Source organism: Neolamprologus multifasciatus, chromosome 6 (assembly GCF_963576455.1).
Source record: "Neolamprologus multifasciatus chromosome 6, fNeoMul1.2, whole genome shotgun sequence".
In the NCBI taxonomy this organism is placed as follows: Eukaryota; Metazoa; Chordata; class Actinopteri; order Cichliformes; family Cichlidae; genus Neolamprologus; species Neolamprologus multifasciatus.
Window position 1 is genome coordinate 36,766,957 of NC_140444.1, and position 20,212 is coordinate 36,787,168.

Sequence of the window (20,212 nt, forward strand, 5' to 3'; positions counted from 1 at the left end):
TTGTAACAAAGGGTTAATGTTATATTCTTTAACGTTGTATGCTTTTTTCAATCAATCAGAACGTGTTGTTGGAGAAGGAGAACAGATGCTGGAGGTGTTGCAGCGATCAGGACAGCAGAGGGGAGAGGTACGTTATCTCCTCCGTCACCAAAGAGCACCTGGACGAGAATCAGGTAAGAAAGAAACTTAATGGCTGAAGGTAATTAAAAAACTGACATACTATGTTAGTTAATAAAGGACCACACACCACCAGAACAGTCTCAGTACTATTTGGCACTCATACACAATTCTCTGGAAATCTACTAAAGTGAAGAAGCATATTTCTTCCAAAAACTCCAACCTCATTTGGTGTTTTGATGATTGTGCTAAGACATCAGTCTAACATTTCTTGAAGGACATAACATATGCTCACTTTAAAAAATGTAAAATTTAAAAAGAAAAAATTGTCCAAACAGCCGTAACTACAGTACAGGTTATGATTTAGGTCCAACATTTAGGTCTAAGCTAATTTCTAATTATAAGTAATCAATTGAATGTTAATTATGAAGAATTTGATAGACAGTATCCATCCTCTCACTTTTGATGGCAGGTATGGATCCTGTGGTTAACTCAGTGAAGTGGCAGTACTGGTGTATCCCCTTTGTAAATATACAGATATACCTCTATCCATCTATTAGTTGATATACAGAGGTGGCAAAAGAACACACATTTTTCACATTTTTAATAGAAGTACAGATGCTTGTGTTTGAAAAGTAAAAAGGTGAGTGTTCCTTTAATTCTCTTGACAGTGTATTACAATTTACAGAAAATATTGGCACTATTGAAGGTCCGAATGAGCACGGTGTATCTTGTAGGTTACTTTGCTTTCACTCGTTTGTCCATCCATCTTCTTTCGCTTATCCAGCATAGATTGCTGCCCTCGGGTCGCGAGGGCAGCAATCTAAGCAGAAAAGCCCAGACCTCCCTCTCCCCAGCCACCTCCTCCAGCGTGTCTGGGGGAACACCAAGGCGTTCCCAGGCCAACCGAGAGATATAATCTCTCCAGCATGTCTTGGGTCTGCCCCGGGGCCTCCTCCCGGTGGGACATGCCCAGAACACCTCACCTCACCCAGGAGGCATCCTTATCAGACGCCTAAACCACCTCAACTGGCTCCTTTTGATGTGGAGGAGCAGCGGCTCTACTCTGAGCCCCTCCCAGATGGTGGAACTTCTCACCCTATCTCCAAGGGAAAGGCCTCACAGAACGAGTATCTGTGATCTCGTTCTTTCGGTCACTATCCACATCTCGTGGTACATAAGGGATGTAGATCAACCAGTAAATCAAGAGCTTCGCTTTTAAACTCAGCTCTCTCTTCACCATGACAGACCAGTATAGTGTCCGCATCACTAATCCGTCTGTTGATCTCTCGCTTCCTTTTCCCGTCACCCGTGAACAAGACCCCAAGATACCTAAATGCCTGCACTTGGGGCAGGATCTCGTCACTGACCCAGAGTGGGCACTCCACCCTTTTCTGGCTGAGGACCATGGCTTCAGAATTGGAGGTGCTGATCCTCATTCTCACCACTTCACACTCAACTGCGAACTGTTCCAGTGTGAGCTGGAGGCCATCATCCGATGAAGCCAACAGAACCACATCATCTGTGAAAAGCAGAGATGAGATTCTGAGACCACCCAACTAAAAGCCGTTTACCACCTCAAAATTCTGTCAAATAAAAATTACGAACAGAATCGGTGACAAAGGGCAGCCCTGGCCAAGAATGAGTCCGACTTATTGCTGGCTATCCGGACCAAGCTCTTGCAACGGTTGTATAAGGATCGAATGGCCTGAAGCAATGGACCAGACACCCCATACTCCCGAAGCACCTCTCACAAGACACTCTGAAGGATACGGTCTTCTCCCAGTCCACAAAACACACGTAGATTAGTTGGGCAAGTTCCCATGCACCCTCAAATATCATTGAGAGGGTAAAGAGCTGATCCTGTGTTCCATGACCAGGATGAAAACCGCATTGTTAATGCTGTATCAGAGGTTTGACTAACAGGTGGACTCTCCTTTCCAGCACCCTGGCATAGACTTTCCCAGAGAGGCTGAGGAGTGTGAGCCCCCTATAGTTGGAACACGCCCTTTGGTCCCCGTTCTTAAAGATGGGAATCACCACCGTGGTCTGCCAATCCAGAGGAACCACCCCTGATCTACACACAACATTGTAGAGGCATGTCAACAAAGACAGCCCTACAACATCCAGAGCCTCCAGGAACTCAGGGCGGACCTCATCCACCCCAGGAGCTCTGCCACCAGGGAGTTGTTTAACTGCCCCAGTGACCTCGCCCCCGGAGATAGGCTAGTCGTCCCCCTCAGACTCTGCTTCCTCCACAGAAGACGTGCCAGAGGGATTAAGGAGGTCCTCAAAGTATTCCTTACAACGCCCGACTATGTTTTCAGTCAGAAGTCAGCAGCGCTCCACCCGCACTATACACATTGCAGGTGGAGCACTGCTTTCCCCTCCTGAGTCGTCTGATGGTTTGCCAGAATCTCTTCGAGGGAGTCCGAAAGTGTTTTTCCATGGCCTCTCTGAACTCCTCCCACCTCTGAGTTTTTGCTTCAGCCACTGCCCGCGAGAATAGAATAACAAATGAACTGAACATGACACAGGAACACAGGAAAACTAAGAACGCTGGGTCAAATGACCCAGAATCTTGACACATACAAGGCCTTGAATAATCAGGCCCATCTCATCTTAATGACCTTGTAGTACCATATCACCCGATTAGAGCACTACGCTCTCGCACTGCAGGCCTACTTGTTGTACCTAGAGTATTTAAAAGTATGGCAGGCAGAGCCTTCAGTTTTCAGGCCCCTCTTCTGTGAAAGCAGCTTCCAGTTTGGAAATGGGACACTATCTCTACTTTTAAGATTAGGCTTTAAACTTTCCTTTTTGCTAAACCTATAGTTAGGGCTGGACCAGGTGACCCTGAATTCTCCCTTAGTTACTCAGCAATTGACTGCTGAGTAACTAAGGCTGCTGGGGGCTTATTATTATGCACTAGTATTTTATCGTCATTCACCTTTTTCACTCACTATGTGTTTATATACATTGTTGTCAATCTTGGCTTATCCCGACCATCCTCTGCACCAACACTGGATAGGCAGTAGAGCATGGCTAAAATGATTCAATTCTTCATTAGTATTTACTGTGTTTTGTGTCCAGTTGGATCCAGGGCTGCAGATCAGATGATGAAGAGAAACCAGGTGAAAGCCTCTTTGGAGAGATGTCTGGAGAATGGGGTGAGAGACTTTTACTGTGATTTTGATAAAAACAAATCAGTGTGTTTTGCCTTGGCTTACATTTTTATTACCGACTAACATGAATCCCTTTGCATTGTGAGTTTCTGTGATCAGCAGTCCCCAAACTTTTTTGTGCCACGGACCAGTTTATGTCCAACAATATTTTCACAGACCGGCCTTTAAGGTGTCGCGGATAAATGCAACAAAATAAAACCAGTACCCATACTAAAAAAAAAGAAGATTTATTCATAACACACGGGAAAAGACCCAGAGAAACCAAGTTAACGATAAAAACGATAAAAAGAATAATGCTAAAAACCAACAAAAACCCTGAAAACCATGAATTTCACATCCAAGCCTGAACTCTCGCGGCCCGGTACCAAACGACTCATGGACGGGTACCAGTCCATGAGTCGGGGTTGGGGACTGAACAGAAAGTTGTGCATTGCACCTTAAAATGCATGAAGGTTGTGACAGCTGGACAGTGTAATGTGTAACTCTGACTGTATCTGCGTTACAGGTTTCAGCTCCTTGTCTGGACATGACGCTGAATGAGCTGCACGACCTGGCAACCCGACAGCAGCAGCAGATCAGTGCTCAGCAGCAGCTGCTGGCCTCCAAGGTAAAACACACCATACACAACTATTACTACTGTTACTACTACTGGTGTTACCACTTATATTGATGCTGATACTATTTCAAATGCAGTTCACAATAACCTCTTGCAGTTGCCTATGGATGCTTATTAACTGCTTCTTGTACTCTGTTTGCCCTCTGGACTAGTGGACCAAACAAAGCTCTGTGCAAACAGAGACTAATGTTCATACTAAAGTGATGTACATGATTCGACTGTGACTACACAAGCCTTCTATACCTCATATGAATGTAAATGTTTCACGTCTTCCAGTTAAAGTATATCAGGAAGAAATCTGTGTAGCTGTTTAGCATGATATGATATGATAAAGACCTGAAAAGCATTGTGTTTTGCAGGAGCAGCAGCTACGGTTCCTGAAACTGCAGGATCACCAGCAGCAGCAACAGGAGGCGTCAGAACAGGAGCGGCTGTGGCAGCTCAGGGAGAATGCGCATAACCAGGAGGCCAAACTGCGACGAGTCCGGGCCCTAAAGGGTCAGGTGGAACAGAAACGCCTGAGTAATAGCAAACTAGGTCAGTGAGCCATGCGACTACATAGGCTTTGTAACACTTTGCAGAGCTTCTTTATTCTTATCCAAAACCTTTGAACTGTTTTATGTGTCACATATTCCTGGGCCTAATTGTATAAAATCAATATGAAACACTAATGCACCGACAAGTTTGGCACATTAATTTGGGGCAAACATCAACATGGGAAAAACATTAGAAAACTATTTAAGAAATTTTTTGTTTCATAAATAGTCTAATTTTTGTATTTTTTAAAATAAACTTGGGATTTTTTTAAACGGGAGCTAATATTCTCATATCCAACTATATTTCTGTTCATTGACTATCAGAAAAAGAAGAGGTACTGGCGCCCCACTCTTCATTTTCAATCTCAAACTCGTGGTGTAAGTCAACTTTCTTTTGACTGGCTACCCTTCTTAAACAAAAGGTTTACATGCAGCTGGTGTTACGTATAAGAAGAGGCTCTAAATAAAATTCAACCGTCCACATTGTTATTCAATTCAATTTTCTTTTACATAGTGCCAAATCACAACAACAGTCGCCTCAAGGCACTTTATATTGTAAGGTAGACCCTACAAAAATACATGCAGAGAAAAACTCCCTATGAGCAAGCACTTTGGCAATAGTGCTTGCTCATAGCACTATTGCCATAAAACAATAAGAGAAGGTGTGCCCTCTCCCATGCTCCCAGGATGTGGGTGTGAATGCCAGAACACTCTGGAATGCACACAAAGTCTTTGCAGACTCCTATGGATCACACATCGTATCACTACACAGTCGATTATACACCTCTAAGCATATATGGTTAAATATTGCTAAGCATAAATGACAATCAACAATATAAACCTGACATGAGGCAGGTTGCGCTGGTGCATTTGTGACAGCTTCACTTGAAATGCCTTCACTGCATCACACATGTCCATGAACTGACAGATTTCCTTGCCGAGCTCAAAAACTCGATTGAGAACTTTTCCCCAACTCAGCCAACGGACCTCTGTATGATGAGGAATGTCAGCAAGCTCTGAATCTATTTTCCACATAAAAGACTGAAATTGACGGTGATTTAAACTTTAACTCGGTGATCATTACATGCTGCATTTTTAGGACTCTACCACACAGCCTTTCCTGGTGTGTGATGCAGTGATATGCTGTTAACTCACCGGTACATTTCTCCTCCTGCATCTTTACTCTCATCCTGCCGACTAGTCTGCTTTTTTCACCGCACAACACCGGCGCTCCATCTGTTGTAAGTCCAACAAGTTTGCCCCAGGGCAGTTTCACGTCGTTACACTTTGACATGCGTTTTCAAAAATGTCTTTTCCTGCCGTTGTCCCGTGCATCGATTTAATGTCCAATATTTCCACTCCACGGATGAAGATGTCCAGCCGTGCAATGTCCATCATGTCTGTGCTTCCACAGCAAGAGAGTATGCCCAGTACAAGGTTTTAAAAAAACCTATTCAAACTGACAATGAGTGTAATGGTTATCTTTAAATAAGTAGTGCAGGGTACTGCGGGATGACACCAGGATCAGTTAAGGACTGCAATGATATGATTGTGTTGCAGTGGAGGAGATCGAGCAGATGACCAGCCTTTTCCATCAGAAGCAGACAGAGCTGCTCGTGGCTGTGGCGAGGGTAGAGGAGCTGAGCAACCAGCTGGAGGGGCTGAGGAGCAACAGTCTGGAGCCTTCTCTTCCTCTTCTTCCTCACCACCACAACATGTCCTCTACAGCTGAGCTGGAACGTCTCTACAAAGAACTGCAGGTGAGAATTTCTCTTGCTAATGTTAAATTATACTTTGCTGTTCTACAATTAAATTAAATGTTTGCCATGTTTTCTGCTTTCTTTACAGTATCATATAAATATATATCGGATTTTTATAGCAACATTTGTCATTCAGCGTTCTTTGATGAATGTGAAAATCTCTTGACATTAATCAGCTACAGACATAAAATCATATTTCTACCTAATAGAGAGAGTGAAGATATCGATGATACTGTTATGCCTTTACACAAATTACTTTGTATTGTGGAGGGAAATATATTTTCTGTTCCTGTTCTTGTTATGTAGCATTTGTAATCATAAAAAGGCAGTAAGAGTAAGAGGCAGGCGGGGCCATCTGCTGCGACCGGTTGGGGTGAGAGAAGGAAGACAGGATAAAGACATGCTGTGGAAGAGAGACAGAGGTTAATAACAGATATGATTCAACACAGAGAGGTCTGTTAATACATAGTGAGTGAGAAAGGTGACTGGAAAGGAAAAACTCAATGCATCATGGGAATCCCCCGGCAGCCTACGTCTATTGCAGCATTCTATCAGAGATAGTGTCTGTCTCCCGAATCCAAACTGGAAGCTGGTTCCACAGAAGAGGGGCCTGAAAACTGAAGGCTCTCCCTCCCATTCTACTTTTAAATACTCTAGGAACAACAAGTAGGCCTGCAGAGCGAGAGCGAAGTGCTCTAATAGGGTGATATGGTACTACAAGGTCATTAAGATAAGATGGGGCCTGATTATTTAAGACCTTGTATGTGAGGAGCAGGATTTTGAATTCAATTCTGGATTTAACAGGAAGCCAATGAAGGGAAGCCAAAACAGGAGAAATATGCTCTCTCTTTCTAGTCCCTGTCAGGACTCTTGCTGCAGCATTTTGGATTAGCTGAATGCTTTTCAGTGAGTTTTTTGGACATCCTGATAATAATGAATTACAGTCGTCCAGCCTGGAAGTAATAAATGCATGAACTAGTTTTTCAGCGTCACTCAGACAGGATATTTCTAATTTTAGAGATGCTGCGCAAAAAGAAGAACGCAGTCTTACATATTTGTTTAATATGTGCATTGAAGGACATGTCCTGGTCAAACATGACTCCAAGGTTCCTCACAGTGTTACTGGAGGCCAAGGTAATGCCATCCAGAGTAAGAATCTGGTTAGATACCATATTTCTAAGCTAGAAATATGGTATCATGGTAACATGGCTAAACCTGATGTGATCTAGTTGGGAACAAGAAAGAGCTTCACCTATGACTCGCCCAATCTTCAAATCTGAGTGTCAATAAAACAGAAAATCATTCATAAGTGAAACTTTTGAATTAATATTTACATTAAATATTGAATATTTCTGCTAAAACATAATAGTGTGAAATCTAACATTTACTATGATTTTAAGAATACATGTCGCCGAGTACAATAACCTCAGTTTTATCTGAATTAAGAAGCAGAAAGTTAGCGGCCATCCAAGTCTTTATGTCTTTAAGACATTCCTGCACTCTTATCCTGTCTGTAGTGCTGTGCAGTATATTTTGGTATCGATCCAATACCAATACTTTTAACATATATAGGCAACTTATGTTGGGGAGAGAAGTGTGTCATGACTTAAGACAGAGGTTCTCAAAGTGTGGGGCCAGTCCCCTAGGGGGGTGGGGGTGCAGGCCATTGCGGGGGGGGGTATGAGAAGAGAGAAACAGGGACACTGCTAGCATAATGGACAGGTTTTTGGCGGGGCTTCCACACATACGCAAAGCAGGGTATGAAGCATCGCCAAATATGTTTTCAAACCAAAGACTAGAAAATATGGTGAAGCATATCTTCCCTTTGGCTTCACCTGCATAAGGCCAAGGTAGGTCTACCCTGCAGAATTGGTTTTCCCTGCGTCGGGAGCACGCACTGGGCTCTCCAAATCACGGACAAACAGTATCCCACATTCTTGATGTTTACTTCACAAACACTTCTTATAATGACCAACTATATGGGCTCAAATTGTGGTCATAAATATTTTGTACTTGTAAATCAGGATTTGTATGTGTAAAACGAATTTGTGTGCGGCCAAAAAATACACGTGAAACTCTGCACTCAAGTTTCAAGTTACAAGTACGAATTTTGATCCTATTTTTCTTCCTTTCATCTGATTGGCCAATGTCATGTCAATCACAAATTTAACTATCCAATCAGAGAACAGATGGATTTGGCTATTGGAGGGGTGCTTTATGGAGCTTCAGGTCCTTGAAGGGAATAAATGCCCTTTTACATGCCAGCCCAGCGTCACCACGAAGGAAAACAGTCTGTGGTCGTCCGAGTTTGTGCTTAATACAGGGACCTCCAGAGCCTTTTCAACAGCGCTGCAGACCTCGGGGTGGGGTGGGGGGCAGTGTTGTGGAAATGACAGTCTTCACTAGTGGGGATAGTTACAAAGCATTCTTCGTTATGAATGAGCATACATGTTTTTACTGAACATTTGAAGGACCAGCAAAAAAAAACCAAACTCTTGTAGAGGACATAAAGTCAGAGATAGAAACGACAAGCAGCAGGTGCATCTATTACAGGTAGAGCTGCTGCAAAAACCCACAGAGCTCAACAGCCAGCGCAACAAATTCTGGATCCTTGGCCTTTCGTTAGCAGTTAGCATTAGCAGCACATGCTGCCGCCGATGTGAAAGGACCTTTAGGCTGCGCACTGTGACTCACAGCAATGCTCCCAGATCAGCACTAACTTTGTGTTAAACTAATCCTAAAGTGGCATAAACTCTCGAGCGTCTCACACTTCTGTTTAATCAGTTTTCTGTTTGACGTTTATTCAGCTGAGGGATTAATAAAGTTAAATTTAATTTAATCTAATCTAACTTTAATCTCAGCCAAACTGATTTACTCACGAACAAATAAAACACTGAAAAAAGCCAAACAATAACATTTTTAAGTTATCAAAGTGACTTATATATCATGTTTAACCCGAGTAGTGAAAGACCGCGGGGGTTTGAAAACAATGTGTCGGTCGGCTCAGATATTTGAAGTTTACACAGCTACATTCTCACCTGAAAATATGTTAAAAGTTTTTTTGCGACCCAGAAAGAGAAATAAGAGTAATATTAAAACTAAGCAGCTGTCGTCATTATTGGAAACTGGAATTGGCTGGGCCGCTATGAATTCTGCGATATGGTTTTTCAATTTTGTTGTCTGGGTGGAAAATCGGGAGAATAGTGGCTCCGGGATTCTCCCGGAAAAATCGGGAGGGTTGGCATGTATGGTTGTGGCAACATCACTAACCTTGTCAAACACCTCAGAGTAAATATCACAGAATATGAGGAGCGTATGTTGAGGCGAACTAAAGAGGAGGAGAGGGACAGGTGCTGCTAGGGCGAGACAGACGTCCTTTAGTGCTGCAGGGAGGCAAGGTGTTCAAATAGCCGCAACTTCAGTTTTTTTATTTCTATATGATGAACTCTGCATTATTAAGTGATAAGAACAAGTAATCTGATGTCCTGTAATCATTATGACGCTATAATTTGAGATACAATAAATAAAATAAGTTTTTGTACAAAGTATCGGATCAGTATCGTCGATACCATCCTGAATATTACTTGGTATCGGATCGGAAAGGAAATCAGTGGTATTGCACATCACTAGTTAGGGGACCTAGCTTCTCTCAGATATTAATACAGCGATCCTCCAGCTTCAAACTGTATTACCCTTCAAGGACCTGCAGTTCAAAAAAGCGCCCCTCCGACAGCCAAACCCAGGTGTGGATGTAGCGTAACAGAGTTAGTAGTGTATTTTATTACTACCTGTAATTTATTGCAGGTTACTTGTATTTGTTTAATTGTTTACTAAATGTAAACTAAATGAACATTTTTCTTAGAAAACAAAGGAGCAAAAAAAGTTTGGGAACCACTGATATAGGGAGTGATTTGATATCCGGCTGTACATACCTCTATCTCACACTGTTAGTGCTTCCAGCTACAGTTGCTGGGAGGTTAAATCTAGTGTCTAATAAATTATTCTAGACAATATTTTTTCTGTTGGTTTTCAATCATACTTTGATTTCTCACCCCCCCCCTCCTTTCCAAACAGCTAAGAAACAAGCTGAATCAGGACCAGAGTGCCAGGCTGCAGCAGCAGAGAGATAGCTTGAACAAAAGGAACTTGGAAGTAGCTGCGATGGACCGTCGGTTGGTTGAACTCCGGGAACGGCTCTGGAAGAAAAAGGCTGCTTTGCAGCAGAATGAGAACCAGCCAGTGAGTTTATACAGGAAAAAATATCAGCAAAAGTAGATTTCTACAATTTCATACAAGTTTTTTTTGTTTGTTTTTTGTACAAAACATTTATTTTTGCTTTGTTGTTGTTTGCTTAATATGAAAGTACTGCAGTCAAACATTTCTGCTCCCTCCAGGTGGCTTCAGACTGCACAGCCCCACAATATAGCATGGGCTCCAGAGTGGCAGCGGTGGGGCCGTACATCCAGTCATCCTCCACATCAAGCTCTCAGGGGCCACCTGTGCCGGTCCGCCAGGAGATTCTGGTGAAGCCAGCATACCCAGATGGCACTGTCACCCTGCCCAAGGCTGATTCGTCACTGAAGCCACCTCCTAGGCCTGTCAAACCAGCCTCAGGTACATGTTTACGTGATGTAAGAGATATATCTTTCTGTTTTGAGTCCTAGCATGCTAAAACACTATTTGAGTCTGACTTCTATTTCTAGTACCAAAACTCTACTTGATGTAGTTATCTCTGCCTCACAGGTTTCAACACCTTAAAAACAAGCAAGATCTTTGACTGGGAAAGCTCATTTTCCGAATCCAGTAGGGGCTACGAGCATGCCTCCACGCTGCCTCGCATGTCGAGTCTAAGCTGCCGCAACTCAGGTCAGTCAGGTCCTGTTTCTGTTTTACCTTTTGCAGAAAGAGGATTTAAACTTTCTATGCCTTTACAATCATTTGTTACTACATTTCTAATCTGACACATAAACGTTCAGGCATGCTGATTCATTGAGACATTGAGACATTCACTGAAAACCTAATTTAAGGATGGTCTATCCATGCATTCATAGGATACCATGTACAAATGACAGGCTAATCAACCTGAGAATAGAAGGAATGAGATCTGGGAGACAGAAAATTGTTTAAACAAAGTCCCACGGATGTTAGAGTTACTTTCTCTTTTCTAGGTGGTGAGACCGCCATAGACAAGAGCTACTCTGGGTCCGACATTCCTCCTCCCATCCCCTCACGATCGAATCGTTCCACAGAGAACCTGCTCAGGGACAATCAGGTATCAGTGGGACATCTCAACATTAATGCCTTTTCATTTTCAGAAAAGACTAACCTGGGATAGCGGTGATGTAATGAGTCAACAGCTGTCTTGCTAGGTCAGTTAAAATCAACCTAATGGTGGATGATGCAGCTGTTGTGTCAAAATAAAAACTTTCTGAACTAAACTCAACCACTTCACCAGCAGGTTTTACTAAACAAGAAGAACAGTAAGAATAAGCAATAAGCAAAATCAGTAATTGAATAAGTTGGTAACACGTGTCTCGTTACCACACACTGATGAAAACAAGGATCCTGACTGATAAATGAGATGCTGTTAAATCTTTGCAAAACTAATTCATATATGGACAACAACATATGTGCAGAACAGAAATATATAGAGTTGCACTTACACATACGTTTTCATGTTAAGTTATGATAAAAAAAGGATATTTCTACCATAGATGAATGGATTGATGTGATATATAATATTTTTGTTATGGAAAGAATAACTTTTAGGTTAAAGTGGCAGGCGGACTCATTTGAAGAATATTGGTTGAAATGGTTGAAATATGTACAAAATTGGAGGTCCGATTTTGTATAATGTCATTGTATTTCTTGGTTTGTTTGTTTGTTCTTCTGTTGTTGTTCGGTTTGGTTTTGCTTTCCCCCCCACGGCGATTAAGTTGAATTTGTTGTACATGTTGTATAAATAAGAAAACTAATAAAACATAAATTAAAAAAAAGAAAAAGAAAAAAAAAGATATGATAAAAAAACAAAAAACAAATTAAAGCCCTGGTGTAAGGTTGAATATGAAAAGTCAAACTCAAACTGGTTAATAGCTGCTGAGCACTTTTACATTTCAGCTCATTTTGATATTTGATTTCTTGCTTCATTTTCTGTATTTTGCAGTTATATCATCGTGTTTCCACGTTTGCTATATTTTACTTTCAGCTCTCATCCAAAAGTCTTTCCAAGTTGACACCACCACCTCCAGTTCCCAGCAAGCCCAAACCATTCCGATCTTCTGGCCTGTCAGCCATCTCCAAAGCCCCCTATAACACTGGCACCTTCCCTGGTAAGGTGAAGCCAGTTGGGGCCCCCCTCAGGGCTCCAGGAATCCTGTCCAGTCATAGCAACACCCTCCCTTTGCCCAACAAGCAGGAGAGTCCTCCAGCTGCTGCTGTGCGACCTTACACCCCAGAACTCTCTGATTGTCCCCCACCTGTGCTTCAGAAACCTCAGACACTGGCGGCTTCCTCAATCTACTCGATGTACACCCAGCAGGCTACACTGGGGAAGGGATACCAACATAGTGGCCAAGGAACACTGCCTCGGAGCCAGCCCCGAGGTAATCCACTGATACGGCTGCCCGTGTACTAGAATACTCTTCCTGTTAAGATAGGGCTGCACAATTATGGCCAAAGTGATTTTTCTGATTATTTTGATCAGTGTAAGATTGGTCCTTGGAAGCACTGGTCCTCCTTATTCACCAAAATGTAGTACATGTCTTAGTAGAAAAATATGAATTTAAAAAATTCACCAAAACACCAAAATTCAGTCAACAGGGGAGAGGCTTTTGCATTTACATCTTTGCAGAAAAATAAGGTGTGTGCGACAAACTTGCCTACACTTGGTCTTGGGGTAGAGCATCACTTCCTGTTCCTGTTACAGCACACAGTGGTGTTTTCTGTAGCTTATTTCGAGCTGTGTAATCCTTAAATGCTTTATCCAAAGCACACTTTCTGTTGAATAACCCGCTAATTATATTCAAAGTGTTCATTCATCTTTAGGGACTCACTACCTTAGCTTAGCTCGTAGCCGACTGACTAGTACCTTGGCCTCTTCACTCTTCACACCACCAAACTGGGTCTCTAATAATTTCCTCCACACAAAAAAAGCGTGATTATCGAGAGTTGGGATCAGGAAGCAGAGTCGCAGTCTTACACGCCTCTCCACAGCTTCTCTCCTCCTGTTATCCCCCAAAACCCCATCCCCTTAGAGACTGTGTCTGCCCCCGAACCAACAGAAAACAAACCAAGAATCAGCAAAATAATGACTTAAACATAAAAAATCACAACAAAAGAAAAACATAGTATCCACAAATGCACCAAAGAGTAAAATAGTGTCTATTATTAAACAATATAAGTCCCTGTTAGTAATTGATCTACAAATTCCTCGACCTTACAGAAACCTGGTTACAGCAGGATGATTATGTTAGTTTAAATGATTCAACAGCCATGAGTTATACCAACCGTCCAAAACCTCGAAGCACAGACTGAGGACGGGGTTTGACAGCAATCTTCCACTCCAGCTTATTAATCAACCAAAGACACAGGCAGAGTTGTCATTTATTTGAAATTACAGCCACACAAACATTTGTTATTGTTCACTTCATAGTTTCTGGCTGTTTTCTCTGAATTTTTATCTGATTTAGTGCTCAGCTCGGATAGGATAATTATTGCAGATGATTTTATCATCCATGCATTTAATCCTTTGTATTCAAAATGAAAAAATAACCACTTTAATCATACACTAGATCTTGTTGTGACATATGGGATGGAAACTGAACAGTTAACATGAAAACCCTGTTTTGTCTGATCATTTCCTGATAACATTTCAATTTACAATAATGGATTACACAGCAGTGAGGAATAGATTTCATCACAGCAGATGTCTTTCTGAAAGTGTACAAGGGGAGGAATTATATCCTTAATTTAAGGATATAATTCATCCCGTTGTCTTCTTCAATGTCATGTGCCAACACAGTGCAGATCAGCAGTAAAACATTACTCATAACAATCTCACAGATGTAACATCATGTACTTTCAGAACCACTGACATTTCAAGGTTCAAGGTTCCTTATTTGTCACATGCATAGTTATACAAGTATAACACACAGTGAAATGTAGCCTGACACGCTCCTCGACATGTGCAAAAATGGGGGGGGGGGGAGAACATTATATATATATATATATAGTATGTACATTGGGTGAATGTGCAGTAGTAGCAGCAAGCAGGTGAATTCTGTACATTAATATGAATAGACATCTGACTATTTTACAGAATAGACAATACGCACATATTTAAAATTAAAGGAATTCCTGACTCAGTCAATTATAGATGATGTGAGAGGGCGGGTGTGTGTGTTTAGGGCCTGGATGGCTTGGGGATAGAAGCTCCTCTTGAGTCTCTCTGTCCTTATTTTGTCTCTTTTTCTCCAATTGATCTTCCTGAGTTAACTTCGATAATTACTTTATAAAAAACCATCACTGGTCCTTTAGACACCATTTCTACAAAACTGCTCACAGAAATCCTGTCGTTACACTGAGGACACTGAGGTGAGACCAGGCATGAACAGGACCAGATACCAGACAACCTGGGCTAGAAATACAGATAGCTAAACTAGCAACGATTGACACAGAGAAAACTGGTGGTGGTCAGAAGGCCCGGTGGAGCGGTGTCCGGCAGCCTCGCCTGTGTCAGTGCGCCCCAGGGTGGCTGTGGCTACAATGTAGCTGCCATCACCAATGTGTGTGAATGTGTGTGTGAATGGGTGTGTGAATGTGTGGATGACTGAATGTAGTGTAAAGCGCTTTGGGGTCCTTAGGGACTGAGTAAAGCGCTATACAAATACAGGCCATAAGCCTGTCTCCTAGAAGTAAAATACGGAGTATTTCACTCCATTAATTATACCTGCATGATGGATGTAAATAAAACGTATAGCCCAGTACTTGATAGCTATCAGATCGCTCTGCATTTCCTCTGTGATGTTGTGCTTGTTCAGACTATATTTTGGAAACTTCACCATGTGAGGTGAAGGGAACAGCTGTGACTGGTATTTACTGGCATGTTGTCAGGGACTGATTTAGATACCACTTGATTTCAGTATCAGTATTTAGGAAAAACAGGTACCTATCTATCAATAATGAAGTTTTTTGGGGGAGTTTTTTTTCCTCTCACCCCAAACAATAATCAAACATTTAATTTGTAATCTGTGCGTTTGTTTAATGGAGGTCAAATAGAACTTGCTGTGAGAAATGTCTTGTGAATCCATCTATTTTCTTTCCTTTCTTAGTGTATGGAAAACCAGTCCTTCCAGCCAGCAGCAGGCAGCAATCAATCAGCTCAGAAAACTACTCCGTCAATTCTGAATTTTGTGCACCTGACGGAAGTGAAGCTGGCAACAGTTGCCCAGGTAACACTGAAGGTATCGGAGGAGAAACAGCGGAACACAGTATCCCTCGCCCGCTCAGCCCCACCAAGCTCCTCCCCTTCATATCAAACTCTCACAGGAACCCCAGCGATGCTGACCTGGATAATCTGCGTCGCCGGCTGCAACATGCACCCCGACCCCTGAAGAAACGCAACTCAATCACAGAGCCCGAAGGCCCAGCAGGACCCAACATTCAGAAACTGCTCTACCAGAAAACCACTCTGGCTGCTATGGAAACCATCCCCATGGAGACAGCTAATTCTGCAGGGATCCATATACAGCCTACAGTTCCTGAGGACAGGATGGGTGGCATAGATGGAGCAGCCAGGGTTCAGGAGGAAAGTGAAACTGACTTGAAAGAGCCACTCTCTGAGAAAAGTTTGACCCCACCCCCGCTACCCCCTCGCTCACCCATCTCTGATCCTACTTCCTGCCACTGCGTGCTATCACCGCTGGAAGACAAGGACAAGGAGAAAGAGAAATGTCCATCAACCTTAGCTCACCAGGAACCGTTTCTAGAGGAGTTCCCTCCTTACCCACCCCCACCTTACCCCAGCTGCGGGGAGTTGGAGGAGGGAGATGATGCTGTTCCCCTGCAGCCACCAGAGGTTGCAGGACAGGTCACAGTTCTGCCGGTGAGTGAGGCGACTCAGATTTTGAGAGGTTATTAAAAATCCAGTTTGCTTAAAATACAAACACAATTTTTTTTCTAATTTATTGCAGTTCTGTTTTTTTCTTAGGGTAAGAAATCAATCCTCCATAAAGCTGGCAAAGAGCGAGCCAACCACAATTTGCGGGTCAAGTTCAACCCTTTGGCCCTGCTACTGGATTCATCTCTGGAGGGCGAATATGATCTTGTCCAGAGGGTGATCTATGATGTGAGTCACACACACAAAAAAAGAATAAAATAGCCCATTATTGTCATTGTACATGTACCAAAAAGTTGTGGGAGCTACACACTGCTATACTTATTTTATAGATCCACTAAAAAGATTTATACTTCCTTAATTGTTCTTCACCCCGGGGTATATGGTCAGTATGTTACTGTGTGTCTTTCAGGTGGATGACCCTAGTATGCCGAACGACGAGGGCATCACGGCTCTGCACAACGCCGTTTGTGCCGGCCACACCGAGATTGTCAAGTTTTTGGTTCAGTTTGGTGTCAATGTTAATGCTGCCGACAGCGACGGCTGGTGAGCCTAAGTAGGAAACAGTAGAAAACACGGGCAGTATAAAAGATGGACTTGGTGACACCTCCGGACATAACTTCCGGATGTTATGTCTGTCTTTTACATTGTCTATGGTAGGAAGAAAACAAATGAATTGGGCACAGCACCAGTCCTTATTAACTAACTACTCATTCTCCTTCTGTTTGTGTCTCCAGGACGCCCCTTCACTGTGCTGCCTCCTGTAACAACGTTCAGGTCTGTAAGTTCCTTGTCGAGTCCGGAGCAGCTGTATTTGCCACAACATATAGTGACATGCAGACAGCTGCTGACAAGTGCGAAGAGATGGAAGATGGCTATGCCCAGTGCTCCCAGTTCCTCTATGGTGAGACAAAACCTGTTAACATATTAACAAAAGGGGTTCAGGGAGATAAGCCTCATAGTTCGTAACAAATTTGTTGGTTTCAAGGACAATTTCGCAAATCTTTCAAGGGGTTGAGCGTTTTCTGTAGCAACAAGAGATTTACTGATGTATGATGGGTGTCTGTACAGGTTACAGGCGAGTTTGGAATTTGCTTAATTGTCCTTTAGGACAGCGGTCCCCAACCCCCGGGCCTCGGACCAGTACCGATCCGTGAGTCGTTTGGTACCGGGCCGCGAGAGTTGAAGCTCAGGTGTGAAATGTATAGTTTTCAGGGTTTTTATCGGTTTTCAGCGTTATTTTGTTATTGTTGTTATTGTTAACTCGGTTTTCCTTGGTCTTTTCACGTGTGTTATGAACAGTGTTGGGGAGTAACGGAATACATGTACCGCCGTTACGTATTTAAAATACAAAATATGAGTAACTGTATTCCGTTACAGTTACCGTTTAAAAAGGTGGTATTTAGAATACAGTTACTTTGTTGAAATAAATGGATTACACGGCGGTACTTCCCTGTTTCATATTGTGGCGGGTCAGGACTGTTTGGGTTTTGTTTGACAGCTACGTTCTGTTGTTCCAGGCGGCAGCATTACGGTTGCCATGGTTACAGGGTGACGCTCTCTCTCTCTGCGTGTTTCCTGGGTGAGAGAGGCCTTTTTGTTGTTGTTGTGCTAAGCTAATAGGCAGAATGCTACAGGTATAGCTCTAAAGAATGTAGCATCATAGGCAGTGTAGTCCGTGCTGCAGGGAGAATGGACTGCCATACCCGTTATGTGTCTGTGAGCGAGGGAGGGAGAAAAAGGAAAAGTACGAGCTGTCATCGAGCAAAAACGGGAGCTGGAAGCATGTAAATATAATAATAACCACTGCAGCCAAGAAGAGTGCCTGACGAGCCCAGTTGTAAGTAAGCTATTAAGACTCGACTGTACACCGTGTTCGTGTTTTCCTCCAAAAACAATAAGTTCTGTTGGAGCAGCCTTTCAATGCCTCTCTCTGTCTCTGCTAGCAAAGTTGACCCAGACAACAAAGTAAAGCTAGTTTTAGCTACGAGCCGACACAGAACCCACCGTATTAGTCAGAGGTCCCTTTACTACGGTTCGGAGCCGCGGACCTTCAGTAACAGTAATAAATCACAGCAATAGTACATTCACGTAGTTGTAAACAGCATGATAATATATTAAGTAATCCAAAGTATTCAGAATACGTTACTCTCATTGAGTAACGTAACGGAATACGTTACAGAATACATTTTGGGGCATGTATTCTGTAATCTGTAATGGAATACATTTTAAAAGTAACCTTCCCAACACTGGTTATGAATAAATCTTCTTTTTTCAGTACCGTTACTAGTTTTATTTTGTTGTATTTATCCGCGACACCTTAAAGGCCGGTCCGTGAAAATATTGTCGGACATAAACCGGACCGTGGCGCAAAAAAGGTTGGAGACCGCTGCTTTAGGAGATTTAAAAGATCTTGGGTGCCATAAGGATCTTGTTATGATCTGCCTGGATTTTGAGGACTGTTGCATAGGTTCATGCATTTTAAGGGGGTTCGGTTCAGACCAGTTATATCAAGGAAGTAAATCAATTTTGTAAAAGTTTTCTAGACTTGTGAGGCTTGTGTTTCAGGTTTGTTTCTCAGGTTGTTACATTTTCACATAAAAGTTTAAAGAATATCAGACAACGACTCATTAAACTTTTAACCTATTTTTGTCCTTTTAGGTGTTCAGGAGAAGATGGGTGTGATGAATCACGGTGTAGTGTATGCCCTGTGGGACTATAAGCCTCAGAGTGACGACGAGCTCTGCTTCAGTGAGGGTGACTGCATGACAGTGCTGAGAAGGGAGGATGAGGAGGAAACGGAGTGGTGGTGGGCACGATGCGGTGACCATGAGGGATACATTCCCCGAAACCTTCTGGGGGTGAGCCGCCCATGCCAAATTTAGCAGAGCTTGTATAAACGTTTTAGACTGAAGCTACTCATAAGGAAATGTTCAGATTTCTGGGTTTAGGGTCCCATTACATCAGCATTTAAAACGTTCTTGTTAAAGTAAAAAAGCATCTCAGGAGAATATCAGAAAAATGTAATAAAGAATAAGACGGTAAGATTTCCTAATGTGCAGGAATTAAACTGTCTAGTCTGCCAATCTGTTGCTACTTCAGGTTGGCCTTAAATCACATGTTTTAATCAGGTTTAAAAACTGCTTTGAGAATCCTGTTACTTAACAGTCTTAAGTTTGACGTTTCAGTGTTTAATGAGAAACTCTCTATCTTTCATTCCCAGCTGTATCTGAGGATCAAGCCCCGGCAAAGAAGCCTGGCCTAAAAGACGGCTTGTATCTCTTTCAGAGGACTACATGTTTCCACGAGAGAAGTGCATCAAGGGAATAAACCTCTGGGTTCTTATAGTAGAGAAAAAAAAGTCAGATGTTGTTGATTTTTAAAAAATAAATGTAAAATTGGAAATGTTTCTCAATCTTTCATTGAATGTGAAAAAGATTTAACCTCATCTGGATTTCTCAGGAGCTTTTTTTGCATATTTGTCACACTTAAACATTTCAGATTTCATGGTTCCAAATTACAGTCGTCCATGTCTTCAAGCAGCAAAACAGCCATAGACCATCACATTACCACCACCATGTCTGACTGTTGATATGGTGTCATATGAAATGCTGCATTAGTTTCACAACAGTTGTAATAGGGTTAAATTTAAATTAAAAAAAAAATGCAATTCTTTTTCTTGGCAGTTCGCATTTCAGCGATTCCTGAGATTAGGGACAAAACAGGTAAAAAAGTTATTTTTTGATTTTTCAAAAACATATTTACATATAATTGTTACACAAAGTTTTGACTGTCTGAATATGTTTTGGTACAATCTCCCAGGTGTTTTTTAATTTACGTTTTTGCTGGGGAAGTGCAAGGTTTTTGTCAACACCATCAGACAC

General features: G+C 42.3%; 1 protein-coding gene across 1 annotated transcript in view; it reads left to right on the plus strand.

The window, feature by feature from the left end:
* The window catches only part of LOC146517601 (apoptosis-stimulating of p53 protein 2-like), a 43,960-nt gene extending 24,227 nt beyond the window's left edge, over window positions 1–19,733 (plus strand). The window contains exons 3-18 of the mRNA XM_085163994.1: window positions 60–173; window positions 3,211–3,287; window positions 3,808–3,909; window positions 4,278–4,455; window positions 6,015–6,214; window positions 10,289–10,453; window positions 10,609–10,828; window positions 10,958–11,080; window positions 11,383–11,486; window positions 12,420–12,816; window positions 15,544–16,316; window positions 16,422–16,559; window positions 16,741–16,874; window positions 17,066–17,232; window positions 18,990–19,189; window positions 19,552–19,733. Coding sequence (XP_085020120.1) covers window positions 60–173; window positions 3,211–3,287; window positions 3,808–3,909; window positions 4,278–4,455; window positions 6,015–6,214; window positions 10,289–10,453; window positions 10,609–10,828; window positions 10,958–11,080; window positions 11,383–11,486; window positions 12,420–12,816; window positions 15,544–16,316; window positions 16,422–16,559; window positions 16,741–16,874; window positions 17,066–17,232; window positions 18,990–19,189; window positions 19,552–19,593 — 3,134 coding nt within the window. The 3' untranslated portion in view covers window positions 19,594–19,733. The remainder of the gene's footprint in view (window positions 1–59; window positions 174–3,210; window positions 3,288–3,807; window positions 3,910–4,277; window positions 4,456–6,014; window positions 6,215–10,288; window positions 10,454–10,608; window positions 10,829–10,957; window positions 11,081–11,382; window positions 11,487–12,419; window positions 12,817–15,543; window positions 16,317–16,421; window positions 16,560–16,740; window positions 16,875–17,065; window positions 17,233–18,989; window positions 19,190–19,551) is intronic.
* Window positions 19,734–20,212: the final 479 nt, after the last annotated feature.